Here is a 14,372-nt window from a genome sequence, read left to right as displayed (position 1 = left end):
CTCCTTCAAGAAATAAACAAAACCCAGCATGTACACCCCCCCGGAAAGGAAGTGCGGCTGTCTGTTTGGCAGGGGTGAATAAATAAAATGGTCCAAACACTGAATAGACTGTAAACTTTTGAAGGAAAAATGGATTTGTCAAAACGCATTCTTTTTTTTTTTCAAGGTGTCCTTGAAGCACGTGGGGGTAAACAGCCGTCAGTCTATTCAATCTGAGGCCGGTTGAAGACCATGTGCTGTATGTATGATTATCAACATTGTCTCTCAATTCTGTATTTTTTTTTACGTTTTACCAAACCATACGGTTTCTTAAGACTGTTATACCGGGACTGAGCATCATCATCATTATTATTATTATTATTATTATTATTATTATTAAAAATGCTCCCAAGGTGTGCGTCTCAAAGAGCCTCTGTCAGCCAAAGCCCAACTCTTGAAGCGAGAATTAAATACAAAGTTGCGTGTCTCTGCTATTCTGCTTTCCACTCCGCAGGACCTACAAATCTTTTTGACCTTATCGGTGTTTACACCCCCGCAAGAAATCTCCGCTCTTCCTCTGACTGTTGAAACTTCCTTGTGTCAATACAAGAACCTATGGTGAACGTTCTTTCTTCTTTGCTGCTCCTCACATCTGGAACAACCTTCCTTATCATATCCGTGCATCTGATTCTATTTCTGCTTTTCGCTCATCACTAAAGACTCATCTTTTTAAAACCTATCTATAAGTACTCCTACCTTCCTTTTCTCCAACACCACCCATGTCAGCTCACTTCGGATGTATGTAGAGTGGGAAAGGGAGAGTGTGAGTGGGGGAAGGCGTTTTTGAGAAAGAGTGGCCATGAATGTTTTATGTTACTTGTAATATCTTTCTTTCATATAAAGCGCCCTTAGAAAGGGCGCTATATAAATGTACAGTATTATTATTATCATTATTATTAAAAAAAAAAAAAATTCTTTAATGCTCCAAAGGTGTGCGTCTCAAACAGCCTCTGTCAGCCAAAGCCCAGCTCCTCTTGGTCTTCACGTCGCGGAGCCGTTTCCACTGACAAGGAGAAAGGGGCGAAGGCGAGTCACTGGGGCCTTAAAACGAATCAGTCGCTTCGGGTAGATGGTACTCGGTAGCCTTGGGAGGCAAGTCCATCTTGGGGAGGGAAAACGCTTACCCCCCTCCCCCAAAACCTCCGCTGCCTTGAAAAAGGCTTCGGGAGTCAACACTGAGGGAGCAACGCGGGCAGGTGATGCTGTTCAGTCTTGGCCAGCAGATGACCAACGTTAGTGAAACTCGGAAAAAGAAAAAAAAATCAATCAATGCCGAAGACAGATGTTCAGAGACACTGTGGCGCCAATTGGCAGTACAACACAACTATCTATCGACGGACATCCTTTGTTCATCTGACGAACGAGAAGTCGAAAAACAGAAGAAGAAAACATACCTGCTTTTTTTTTTATGGAATTGTCCTTAACTGCCCATGGCGTTTCCAGTTGCTGATGATGATATAGATTATGTATATAGCGTCCATCCTGGATCAGAGGCCAAGCTCTAAAATGAGCGTTTTACGGTAAAACACGGAGTCATTAAAGTTTACACAGCAGCCTGCTTACCCGCTTGAAAACGACCGACAGTTGCCTTCGGGCGCTCATCAATATTTTCCTGTGTCATCATGTCAGGTTTCAGTCGCGTGCGTGCGCGCACACACACACACACGCACGCACGCACACACGCACACACACACGCACACACACACACACACACACACACGCGCGTGCGCGCGTCAATACTGCTTATGCTACCGATTCAGCTAGCACACAGGTAAATAAAAGTTACATTCGAACAAACCCAGACACTTCCTAAAAAAAATTTTAAAAAAAGAAAAAAAAAAAAAAGGTCCCAGGATTGCCCTTATTATGATCATGTGACTCGCGCATACATACAGCAGCAACGACAGAAGAAAATACGTGTAAAACACAAATTAGCTTTCATTCAAGAACAGCATAGCCTTTTTTTTAGTCCTGATTATGCTGCATGGAATACGCGGACAATACGTAACAAACGCGTGGTTGCCTCGATAGAATTTTTATTTCTCGAAAAGAAAGAGGACCGAATCGATGAGAGTGAAGGATTAAACACTAAGGCAGGCACTGCGCCACAACAGGATAGGGAATTTTGTCAGAATGGACCTAAAAAAAAAAAAAATAAAAAAATTAAAAAAAAAGAAAGAAAGAAAGAAAAACAAGGAGAATATACAAAAAAAACAACAACATTACAACTGATGACAGCTATAAGTTCTATAAGACGGTAAAGCGATTCCATCAATCAGTACTTGTGAAATGACCAACATTTCCATTTCTTTTTGGCCAAAAATGATCTAAAACAGAATGTCTAAAACCAACCTCTGAAAAAAAAAGTGAAAGGCTACCATTTCATATTGTGTCAGTTTTGTTTGGCACCTATACTAAAAAAAACCCAACAACAACAAAAATATATATATATTTGAGTTATAAAAAAACGTAGCACTGGGAAGGATCTTGAGCAACAATATCGAATTAACCAATTAAACCCCAGTTTCGTTCTAACTAAACCACCACACTACAGGTATGAAAATGGAGAAACAGTATTTGCTTGACATGACAATCAACACCATTATTTTCCGAAGGAAAGACTTCATACATCAGGCTGGTTGGAGAAAAAACGAAAAAAACTTATAACAAAATTTTTTTGATTCAAAAAATAAATCACACACGTATCCCTTTAGAAGCCCCCAGAAACACAACATGTGATAATCATTACAGACAAAAAACACCCTTAAAACCAGTGAGTATTTTACAGTCCAGATGGAGGTGGTAGTGGGAGAGGGGGTAGGGGTGGGGGGGGGGGTGGGGTGTAAGAGAAGGGAAAGAATCCATTCTTTGAAAAAATAAAAGCAATATTTCCTTTCAGTTACATTGGTAAAACCAGTATGTTCTTGACCGCAACTACGTGGGTAAGAAATTTTGCTTAAAAAAAAAAAAAGAAAAAAAAAGTATTTCCTTTCAGTTACGTTCAAATATCAGTACGTTCTTGACTAAAACTACGTGGGTAAGATCTCCGTTAAAAAAAACAACAAACAACAACAACAACAACAACAAACAAACAAACAAAAAACAACAACCCAAAGCCAGTGCAATATCACTTCCCTTTCAGATCCGATCTTAAATCGGTATGGTCTTGTCAGCGTGGGAATAAGTACCTTCGTTTTAAAAAAAATTCACCCAGTGCAATATTTTCTTTCGGTAAAGTTTTTTTTAAAAATTAGTATGTCCTTGACTACAACTGGGTGAGTGTGAATACGTTCATTAAAAACACAGTCACCAAATGGAATATTTCCTTTCAGTAACGTTCTAAAATCACCATGTTCTTGAACGTAGCTAAAACTACATGGGTAAGAAGATCTCCGTTAAAAAAAAAAAAACACAGCGAAACCCCCCCCCCAAAGCCAATGCATTATCAATTACCTTTCAGATACGATCTTGAATCAGTATGGTCTTGTCAGCGTGGGAATAAGTACTTTCGTTAAAAAAAACAACAAAAAAAAACACCCAGTGCAATATCTCCTTTCGGTAAAGTTTTTTTTTTAAATTAGTATGTCCTAAACTACAACTGCGTCAGTGTGAATACATTCGTTCAAAAACACAGTCACCAAATGGAATATTTCCTTTCAGTAACGTTCTAAAATCACCATGTTCTTGACTACGTGGCTAAAAACACGCTCGTTAAAAAAACCAAAAAAACAAAAACGCAATGCAATATCTCTTTCAAGTTATGTTGTTAAATCAGAAAGTTCTTGACGACAACTACGTGGGTAAGAAAATGTTAGTTAAAAAACCCAAAAAAACCCCACTCAAAACAACATATCCTTTCACTAAGGTTATAAACTCAGTATGTTCTTGGTTACAACTACGTGAGTGAGAATACATTCGTTAAAAAATGATATGTCCTGTCCATTACATTCATAAATCAGTATGTTCTTGACTACAGTCACGTAGTAAAGAAGGCGTTAGTTTACACACACACACACACAAACAAAAAAAAACCACACACACACACGCACACAAAAACCAAACAACAACAAAAAAAAACAAAAACAAAACAAAACAAACAAAAGATCAAGTCACCCGATGCAATATTTTCTTCCAGTATAGTTCTTAAATCAGCATGTTCTTGACAACGTGGGTAAGGTAACATTCTTTAAAAAAAAAAAAAAAAAAAAAAAAAAAAAAAAAACTAAGAAAACATCATTCCAATATTTCCTTTCAGTTACATTCTTAGATCGGTATCTTCTTGATAATAACTACGTTGAGTACTTAATAAGCATTTTTTTCCCCCGTGTGCCCGTTTGTACCTCATTATTTTCTTTGCAAAATGTGGCGCATCGGACTAATGTTCGCTGTCAGCGTTTGAAAACGTAGCTTTGGTGCGCATTCATTGACTTGCAGTATCACTTGGCTTGTAGTAGTACATGTTCGCAATAGAAAAAAAAAAGTTTTCTTTCAGTAACGTTCTTAAATCAGCATATTCTCGACTACGTGGGAAAGAATACGTTCTTTTAAAAAAAAAACACACACCCAAATATATGTATGTACATCACACATGTTTTTTTTTCCCCTTTTTTTTATATTTAAAAAAAAAAAAATTTTTGCTTTGCAAAATGTGACGCATCGCTGTCAACCATGTTATGACGTAGCTTTGCCGCACATTGGCTTTGCAGCATGACTCGGCCTGTTCACTAGTGGTTAGCACTTGTTCGCACGGAGATGGAAACTATTCACAATGAGGCACACAGACTTTCAAAACATGTTGCTTTGGGGACATTCCTGTGGTTGAACTTCATGCAGATTTAGATTTTGTGGTTGATGACAGGAACCTCTTAAAAACTGGAGAAATCAGGGGATGGGGTGGGGGTGGGGGGTGGGTGGGTTGGGGGTGAGGGTGGGTGGGGGGTGCATTGGTGTGAGGACAGCCAGGAAAAACAACAACAACAACAACAGCCTAACTTCCTTACACAGTTCTGCGTCTTCCACTCTTTGTTTTAGGTGATTGTCAGGGTTGTAGTCTGGCGTTACACACACACACACACACACACAAATGAAATATATACGCATGCACAAAGCCACACACACACACACACACACACACACACACACACACACACGCGCGCGCGAAATATATACGCATGCACAAAGCCACACACACACACACACACACACACACACACACTGCATATTGATACAAACATCTGTTTACACATACACGCACGCAAACAGACGCAGACATAGACAAGACACACAGACAGACACACAAACACGAACAGACTTCACACACACACACACACACACACACACACACACACACACACACACTGTACCCATGCACGCAAGAACAAGCACTTAAAACAACAACAACCCCAAAACCAAAACAACACAACACCGAAAAAACACACACAAAACCAAAACCAAACCAAACCTACAGACGACACCTACATGTCACCAAAAAACGCCAATTTTTCAATTCTTTCGATAACGGCCCTCACGCGAGCCTTGCGCAAGTCGACAATAAAATCGTCGACGACACCCAGCGAAACGCTCTGAAGATAGCCCCTCGTGGATTTCGGGTAGCGACAGGCAAGGAACTGTTCCCAGTCGCTCTCGTTGAAGCAGAGGTCCGCGGGGAGGTTGCCCAGAAACGCCTTCCAGTCGGGCAGCAAGTGGACGAACCGGAGTGGCAGGATCGCCTCCCAGGCCTCCAGAGCGACCACCTTGCTCACCTTGGGCGTCCGGAAAACGTCGTCGTGCTGCCCGCGGGTCAGGAGCCGGAACACGAAGCGGTAAAACGACCGGAAGTCGTCGTCCTCGTCGTCGGCCGCCCTGGCTGCCTCGTCCTCCAGCGTCTGGCGTCAGGTAAGGTAAGGTAAGGTAAAGGGTAAAGTAAGGTAAGTGGTAAGGTAAGGTAAGGTAAGATAAGATAAGGTAAGGTAAATTGTAAGGTAAATGGTAAGGTAGGGTAAAGGGTAAGGTAAAGGGTAAGGTAAGGTAAAGGGTAAGGTAGGGTAAGGTAAGGTAAAGGGTAAGGTTGGGTAAGGTAAGGTAAGGTAAAGGGTAAGGTAAAGGGTAAGGTAAGGTAAGGTAAGGTAAGTGGTAAGGGTAAGGGTAAGGTAAGGTAAGATAAGGTAAGGTAAGTGGTAAGGTAAGTGGTAAGATAAGATCAGATCAGATCAGATCAGATCAGATAATATTATCATCTCATTCAGAGAAATTACATCAGGCGCGACAAGACAAACGACGACACTGATCAGCACAAAAACAGCAACAACAAATAAACATGACTTAATAAAAAAAATTTTAAAAAAGAAGAAAAAAAGAATCAGTAACACAATCGTAAGACATTAGTAACAAAATAACAACAACAAGAAAAACACACCAAAACTATTGCATATATTCACTTAATCAAAATATTTAATCATTATTGTAAAACATATTGAAATGCAACCAAGGCTAATATCGCGTGCATTTTTTTTTCCACGTTAATCAATACAAGATAAGAATAACTGTAGTATTACATAGTAATATAGATTCATGTTTGTACCTTTTTTATGTATACCAACCCCCTTAATATTCTTTGTGACCCCGGTACTCTTGGTAATAAAGACATACTCTATTCTATTCTATGCTATAGATTTATGCTTGTGCCTTTTTATGTATACCATCCCACCCAATATTCCTTGTGACCCCGGTACACTTGGTAATAAAGACATACTCTATTCTATTCTATGCTATAGATTTATGTTTGTACCTTTTTATGTATACCATCCCAACCAATATTCCTTGTGACCTCGGTACACTTGGTAATAAAGACATACTCTATTCTATTCCATGCTATAGATTTATGCTTGTGCCTTTTAATGTATACCATCCCACCCAATATTCCTTGTGACCCCGGTACACTTGGTAATAAAGACATACTCTATTCTATTCCATGCTATAGATTTATGTTTGTACCTTTTTATGTATACCATCCCACCCAATATTCCTTGTGACCCCGGTACACTTGGTAATAAAGACATACTCTATTCTATTCCATGCTATAGATTTATGTTTGTACCTTTTTATGTATACCATCCCACCCAATATTCCTTGTGACCCCGGTACACTTGGTAATAAAGACATACTCTATTCTATTCCATGCTATAGATTTATGTTTGTACCTTTTTATGTATACCATCCCACCCAATATTCCTTGTGACCCCGGTACACTTGGTAATAAAGACATATTCTATTCTATTCTATGCTATAGATTTATGCTTGTGCCTTTTAATGTATACCATCCCACCCAATATTCTTTGTGACCCCGGTACACTTGGTAATAAAGACATATTCTATTCTATTCTATGCTATAGATTTATGCTTGTGCCTTTTTATGTATACCATCCCACCCAATATTCCTTGTGACCCCGGTACACTTGGTAATAAAGACATATGCTATTCTATGCTATAGATTTATGTTTGTACCTTTTTATGTATACCATCCCACCCAATATTCCTTGTGACCCCGGTACACTTGGTAATAAAGACATACTCTATTCTATTCTATGCTATAGATTTATGCTTGTGCCTTTTTATGTATACCATCCCACCCAATATTCCTTGTGACCCCGGTACACTTGGTAATAAAGACATACTCTATTCTATTCTATGCTAATCATCAGTATAAGCATATCGAAAGACACCAACACTGCATCTCGCCCGCAATGCTTCGATGGTGGCGTCGCAGCCTAGACGTCGGATCCCCCCCAGGAAGCCCTCCTTGGGGAACACCCTGCCTTCCGTCGCGTTGAACGTCCACGCCAAGAGCAGCTTGGGCTTGAACGTGAAGACGCCAATGTCCGCAAGGAATTTACAGACCCTGGGCTCCGTCATGACCGCGCAGCTGGGGTCCTTCCCCGCGTACTGCTGCCAAAGCTCTGCGGGAGAAGGGTAGAAATATATATCTATATCTCTCTCTCTCTCTCTCTCTCTCTCTCTCTCTCTCTCTCTCTCTCTCTCTCTCTCTCTCTATATATATATATATATATATATATAAAGAAAACAAAAGGAAGACATTGTCCACATTTCTCTCCCTCCTGTACATTTCGGGTCATAAGACGGGGAAAAAAGACAACTTGTAAACTGGTTAATAACGTTGTAATGATCGTATACTCTACATTTCTCTCCCCCTACGCCCCCCCCCCCCCCCCCCCCCCCCCCCCCCCCCCTCCCCCCCCCCCCCCCCCCCCCCCCCCCCACACACACACACACTCTCTCTCTCTCTCTCTCTTTGACTGGCCTTCTTTACGTCTCTTGATATGGGGAAGAAATGTTGAGTATATATGTATTACAATGTTACTTCAACAAAGTTTCGATTTTTTTCCGTCCAAAGAACGGAACTGAACGGAAAGAACACAGGGGAAGATATGTGGATATTGCCCACACAGCTACACACTTCAGTCAGAAAACTAGCCAGTTGCCGCCAGCCTGACACAGCAACACACTTTTGTCAAACAACTAGCCAGTTGCCGCCAGCCTGACACAGCAACACACTTCAGTCATACAACTAGCTAGTTGCCGTCAGCCTGACACAGCAACACACTTCAGTCACACACAGCCAGTTGCCGTCATCCTGACACATAACACACTTCAGTCATACAACTAGCCAGTTGCCATCAGCCTGACACAGCAACACACTTCAGTCAGACAACTAGCCAGTTGCTGTCATCCTGACACAGCTACACACTTCAGTCAGACACCTAACCAGTTGCTGTCAGCCTGACACAGCAACACACTTCAGTCAGACACCTAGCCAGTTGCTGTCAGCCTGACACAGCAACACACTTCAGTCAGACACCTAGCCAGTTGCTGTCATCCTGACACAGCAAAGCAAACACTTCAGTCAGACACCTAGCCAGTTGCCGTCAGCCTGACACAGCAACACACTTTTGTCAGACAGCTAGCCAGTTGCCGTCAGCCTGACACAGCAACACACTTCAGTCATACAACTAGCCAGTTGCTGTCAGCCTGACACAGCAACACACTTCATTCAGACAACTAGCCAGTTGCCGTCAGCCTGACACAGCAACACACTTCAGTCATACAACTAGCCAGTTGCCGTCAGCCTGACACAGCAACACACTTCAGTCATACAACTAGCCAGTTGCCGTCAGCCTGACACAGCAACACACTTCAGTCAGACAACTAGCCAGTTGCCGCCAGCCTGACACAGCAACACGCTTCAGTCGTACACATGAAGATGCTGACAGCCTGACACAGCAACACACTTCAGTCATACACATCAAGATGCTGACAGCCTGACACAGCAACACACTTCAGTCAGACACATCAAGATGCTGACAGCCTGACACAGCAACACACTTCAGTCATACACATGAAGATGCTGACAGCCTGACACAGCAACACACTTCAGTCAGACAACTAGCCAGTTGCTGTCAGCCTGACACAGCAAAACACTTCAGCCAGACACCTAGCCAGTTGCTGTCAGCCTGACACAGCAACACACTTCAATCAAACTAACAACCATATCCACATTTCTTCCCCCGTGTCGAATCTCGATTAACGGCGCCTGGTGGGTAAAGAGCGGAGACCTTTTTTTTTCCGATCTCCTTGGTCAACATATGTGCTCACAAGGGATGCATATCACGAGCTTGAACGCTGGCAGCAGGTAGCAATTATGCGCTTACGCACAGGACACTGCCGCCTTAACGCGCACATGTTCAAGAAGCTGAAGCTGGCACCATCACAGACCTGTCCCTGTGGTCTTGAAGACCAAACACCAGAACATGTTCTGCAGACTTGTCCCCTCCACCAGGGACTGAGAGACACCGTGTGGCCAGAAGCGACCCCACTACGCACCAAGCTCTACGGCTGCAGACAAGACCTGGAAGCCACGACGACATTTGTCTCGCAGGCCAGCCTGACTCTGTGACAAGTGCGACCGAAAAGAAGAAGAAGAACATATGTGCAGACCAGCTTGTTTGCGCCTGAACCACCTTCGTTCGTGCGTTTTCACACACAGAAAATCAAATACGCACCGTTAAAGATCCTGTAATCCATGTCACTGTTCAGTGGGTTATAGAAACAAGAATATACACAGTATGCACACCCACGAAAACGGAGTTTGTTGCCTGCATGACGGGCGTAAGCAAACAAAATGGTCATATTCGTAAATGTCAATATAGGTCAGCAACAACCGTTGGGCATTCTTGGAAGAAGAAGAAGAAGAAGAAGGTGTGTCTGTTTCTGTATTTCTCTCGTGTGTTTTTTTTCTGTAGTTTTTTATTATCTTTTTTTTTTCAATCAAATTAACGAATTCATCTGTGCATAGTTTGTCTTCCTCAGGAAAATGATGATGAGCTGTACTTAAAATAGGTGGAAGTATTCCGTCTTCTTGGGGGACAAGACTGGTCAACGATCATTGTAGAGGGCAAGAACTTTTAACTGAAATTCTTAAATAAAAATTCCACTCTTGTATGTCATGTGAATAATAAGCAACACTGACTTGATGTTGTGTACCTTGTGAATGGAGAGAGGTACCACTCTTTAATATTTCTTCATCATTTCATCTCCATGCCTAATTGTTTGTTCATTTCCAGTTGATAAACCACCGAGGCAACCGTGTGTTTGTTCTGTATTGTCCATGTGTTCTGTCGGTGTGGCTTGTTCAGGATTAAAGAGGCTATGCCAGTCTTGAATAAAAGCTAATTTGTGTTAACACATTTCTTCTGTCAGTTTGCTGCTGTGTGCACATGTCAAATGATCGGAATAAGGACAGGCCCGGCGCTTCCTTTTTTTCGAGGAAGTGTCTGGGTTTGTTCCATGTACCCTTTATTTACCTGTGTGCTAGCTGAATCGGTAGCGTAAGCAGCACTGACATGAAGTTGTTTGTGTACCTTGTGAATGGAGATAGTTACCACTCTTTACTATTTGTTAGTTATTGATTACGATGTTGGCATTTTGTTTCTGAATGGACGCTGTGGTGTTTTGTTCCTAGTCTAGTGTACATCTTTATTCCAGAACTGAGAGATAATGGGAAGGGGGGGGGGGGGGAGAGAACATGAAGGGGAAAATATGCATGACGCCCCATGACACACCTTCGCCCTCAAAAAAGGAAAAACAATTTAAAAAAAAAAAAAGGAAAAAAAGAAACATCGCTAAATCTCTCAGAATATCTTCGTTCTGTAATACGTAAGCTAGAGTTTGATGACGTCTGTTTCTGAAACACTTTACCATGTATTTATCTCTCAAAGCGGAGTAACGTGGATAATCAAAAAGGAAATGATTTTCGGTTTCGGTGTGATCACAAAATGGACATTTATCTGGTTTTTGAGAATATCTGTTGTTAATATTTATCTCACATAACCCAAGCCTTGAGTCTAGTTAATGTTTGTCTAAATCTGGCTATAGTAATGACAAAGATATATCTCTCTGGCTCTAAAATTGATTTGGATGAGCGATATGTCAGAAAGCGATCAATCGCATCCAATTTTGAATGTCAGTCTTGATGGAAACAGCCAATTATTCGTTGTTTGAAAACGTTTCAAAAATGTCTTTTCTTCTCCAACCCTACCATTCATTCAGACCACACACACACACACACACACACACACACACACACAGAGACAGAGAGAGAGAGAGAGACAGAGACAGAGACAGAGGGAGAGAGAGACAGAGAAAGACAGAGAGAGACAGAGAGAGAGAGAGAGAGATGGAACCATCAATCATAAAAACCTTCCCCCAAAACAGGACCCTACCTTCAGCTCTAAGGAGTACAAGGTTCTCTGGCTGCTCCTTCTGAAGCGAGTCATCGCCATCACCCACCGACTTCCCTTGGACCGGCTGTTTTGGGGGCTCGTCAGTGATCCGAAGATCTTGCAGTGGCAGAGCCTTTGAGGGGGATAGACCATGCGTTCCGGAATCCACGCTCCGCTCACGTGCAGGTGAAACCTTATCAATCAGACTCGAGCGCGTGACGAAAGAATACGAGGCCTTTTCTGGTTTGTCACGAGCACCGCTGGTCAAAGCCCCCTTTAGCTGAGTGAGGGAAAGATGTTCCGACTGTTGAGGAGCTTCTTTTGACTGTCGTTGAAGAGCTGGAGGTTCTGACTGTTGAGGAGCTTGAGGTTCTGACTGTTGAGGAGCTGGAGGCTCTGACTGTTGAGGATCTAGAGGTGACTGTTGAGGAGCTTGAGGCTCTGACTGTTGAGGAGCTTGAGGCTCTGACTGTTGAGGAGCTAGAGGTGACTGCTGAGGAGCTAGAGGTGACTGCTGAGGAGCTTGAGGTTCTGACTGTTGAGGAGCTAGAGGTGACTGCTGAGGAGCTTGAGGTTCTGACTGTTGAGGAGCTAGAGGTGACTGCTGAGGAGCTTGAGGTTCTGACTGTTGAAGATCTAGAGGTGACTGCTGAGGAGCTGGAGGCTCTGACTGTTGAAGATCTAGAGGTGACTGCTGAGGAGTTTGAGGTTCTGACTGTTGAAGATCTAGAGGTGACTGCTGAGGAGCTTGAGGTTCTGACTGTTGAGGAGCTTGAGGTTCTGACTGTTGAGGAGCTTGAGGTGACTGCTGAGGAGCTTGAGGTTCTGACTGTTGAAGAGCTAGAGGTTCTGACTGTTGAAGATCTAGAGGTTCTGACTGTTGAAGAGCTAGAGGTTCTGACTGTTGAAGATCTAGAGGTTCTGACTGTTGAAGATCTAGAGGTTCTGACTGTTGAAGATCTAGAGGTTCTGACTGTTGAAGATATAGAGGTTCTGACTGTTGAAGATCTAGAGGTTCTGACTGTTGAAGATATAGAGGTTCTGACTGTTGAAGATACAGAGGTTCTGAATGTTGAAAATCTAGAAGTTCTGAATGTGGAGGAGCTAGAAGTTCTGAATAGAGAAAAACAGCTCTTGGCCAAGTAGCAGCTGGACATTCTGCATGATTCCACAGCATCTGATATTGCTGAACAGCCATCAACTTAATGCGATGGGTACGGCCACGCTCACGTCTGAAAGCCTTCCGCCTTGCGTCACCGTCAGGCTGTTCATGTTTTTGCTTCACGTGCTCGCTGTGATGATGCTGATGACGGCGGTCAGGATCGGGCGGAACGTTTCGCTGTGGAGGAGTCTCCGTCTGTGGGGAACTGGCATCATCAGACAGGAAAAGTCGCCGAGGCCTACGCGTCTGCCGCGAGAAACGGGAAGAATAAGGAGGAGGAGGAGGAGGAGGAGACGGCAGACGTTTCTTCTGCTGCTGCTGTTCTGGGGCTTGGGACTGGTAATCAGGAGCAGCAGGAGAAGGAGGAGAAGGAGAAGGAGCAGACGGCAGAGGTTTCTTCTCCTGCTGCTGCTGTGTGGCTTGGATCTGCTGCGGGTAATAAAGAACAGCAGGGGGAGGAGGAGGAGGAGGAGCATACCGCTGAGCAGAAAAATCCCCCTGCCACAATCCACAGGGGGGGAATGGGGAGTGGAAGGAGTCCCCAATCCCCCTCCTTCAGGAACAGGTCAACTCCACGAACATACCTCACCGGAGGAAGTGTCCGGGTGCTCCCCGCTTTGACGTCCGGTGGTGGAGTGAGGGGACACCACTCTGCTCCAGCCCCTGGGGTGAAGCCATGATGAGACATGCTGTTCTTTCGCCTTCAGTGTGTGTGTGTGTGTGTGTGTGTGTGTGTGTGTGTGTGTGTGTGTGTGTGTTGTGTTGTGTTGTGTTGTGTTGTGAGGTGTGTGTGTGTGTGTGTGTGTGTGTGTGTGTGTTGTGTTGTGTTGTGTTGTGGGGGGTGTGTGTGTGTTGTGTTGTGTTGTGTTGTGTTGTGTTGTGTTGTGTTGTGTTGTGAGGTGTGTGTTGTGTTGTGTTGTGTTGTGAGGTGTGTGTGTGTGTGTGTGTGTGTCTAGCGTAGCGAGGGGAAAGTGGGTTTTGTTTGTCCGTTGAAACTGAGAACAAAAAGCGTCGAAAGGAAATCCTGTAAAATTGATTCAAAGCCGATTAATATATAGGGGGTTGCGATTCTATTGCTTTGGGCGTTGGTTGGTTGGTATGGAGACTGGAGCTTAGCAAGCCTTCTTGGATGCCTTCGTGTCTTCTGTGGCCCTAATTGTTCCACTGGTGGTGTTGCATTTTAGGGGTGTTTACGGGAATCCTGAAAAGGAACCCAAAACAAATAAAAACAACGACGACAATACAGGTGAGGTGGAGTAAATCTGATAAATTATCAAGCGATTACTTCATTATAAAAACAACAAAAACTACATTTTGAAAGAGAGGACATTATGCCCCTTCACCGCCCCCCCCCTCTCCTCCGCTTCCCTCCCCAT

The 14,372-nt window shown here is 43.2% G+C and overlaps 1 protein-coding gene across 1 annotated transcript; it reads right to left on the bottom strand.

Moving 5' to 3' along the window:
- Positions 1-5,513: 5,513 nt before the first annotated feature.
- Positions 5,514-7,950, bottom strand: LOC143275748 (DCN1-like protein 3). Its single transcript, XM_076580025.1, has 2 exons — positions 7,765-7,950; positions 5,514-5,924 (listed from the first exon to the last, which is right to left on the bottom strand). Exons 1-2 carry the CDS (start codon positions 7,948-7,950, stop codon positions 5,514-5,516), a joined length of 597 nt encoding a protein of 198 aa, XP_076436140.1.
- Between the last annotated feature and the right edge of the window lie 6,422 nt (positions 7,951-14,372).

The sequence above is a fragment of the Babylonia areolata genome, chromosome 31 (assembly GCF_041734735.1).
Source record: "Babylonia areolata isolate BAREFJ2019XMU chromosome 31, ASM4173473v1, whole genome shotgun sequence".
NCBI classification, from domain to species: Eukaryota; Metazoa; Mollusca; class Gastropoda; order Neogastropoda; family Buccinidae; genus Babylonia; species Babylonia areolata.
The sequence above is the reverse complement of the archived record's forward strand: the minus strand, read 5'-3'. Positions and strand labels throughout refer to the sequence as shown.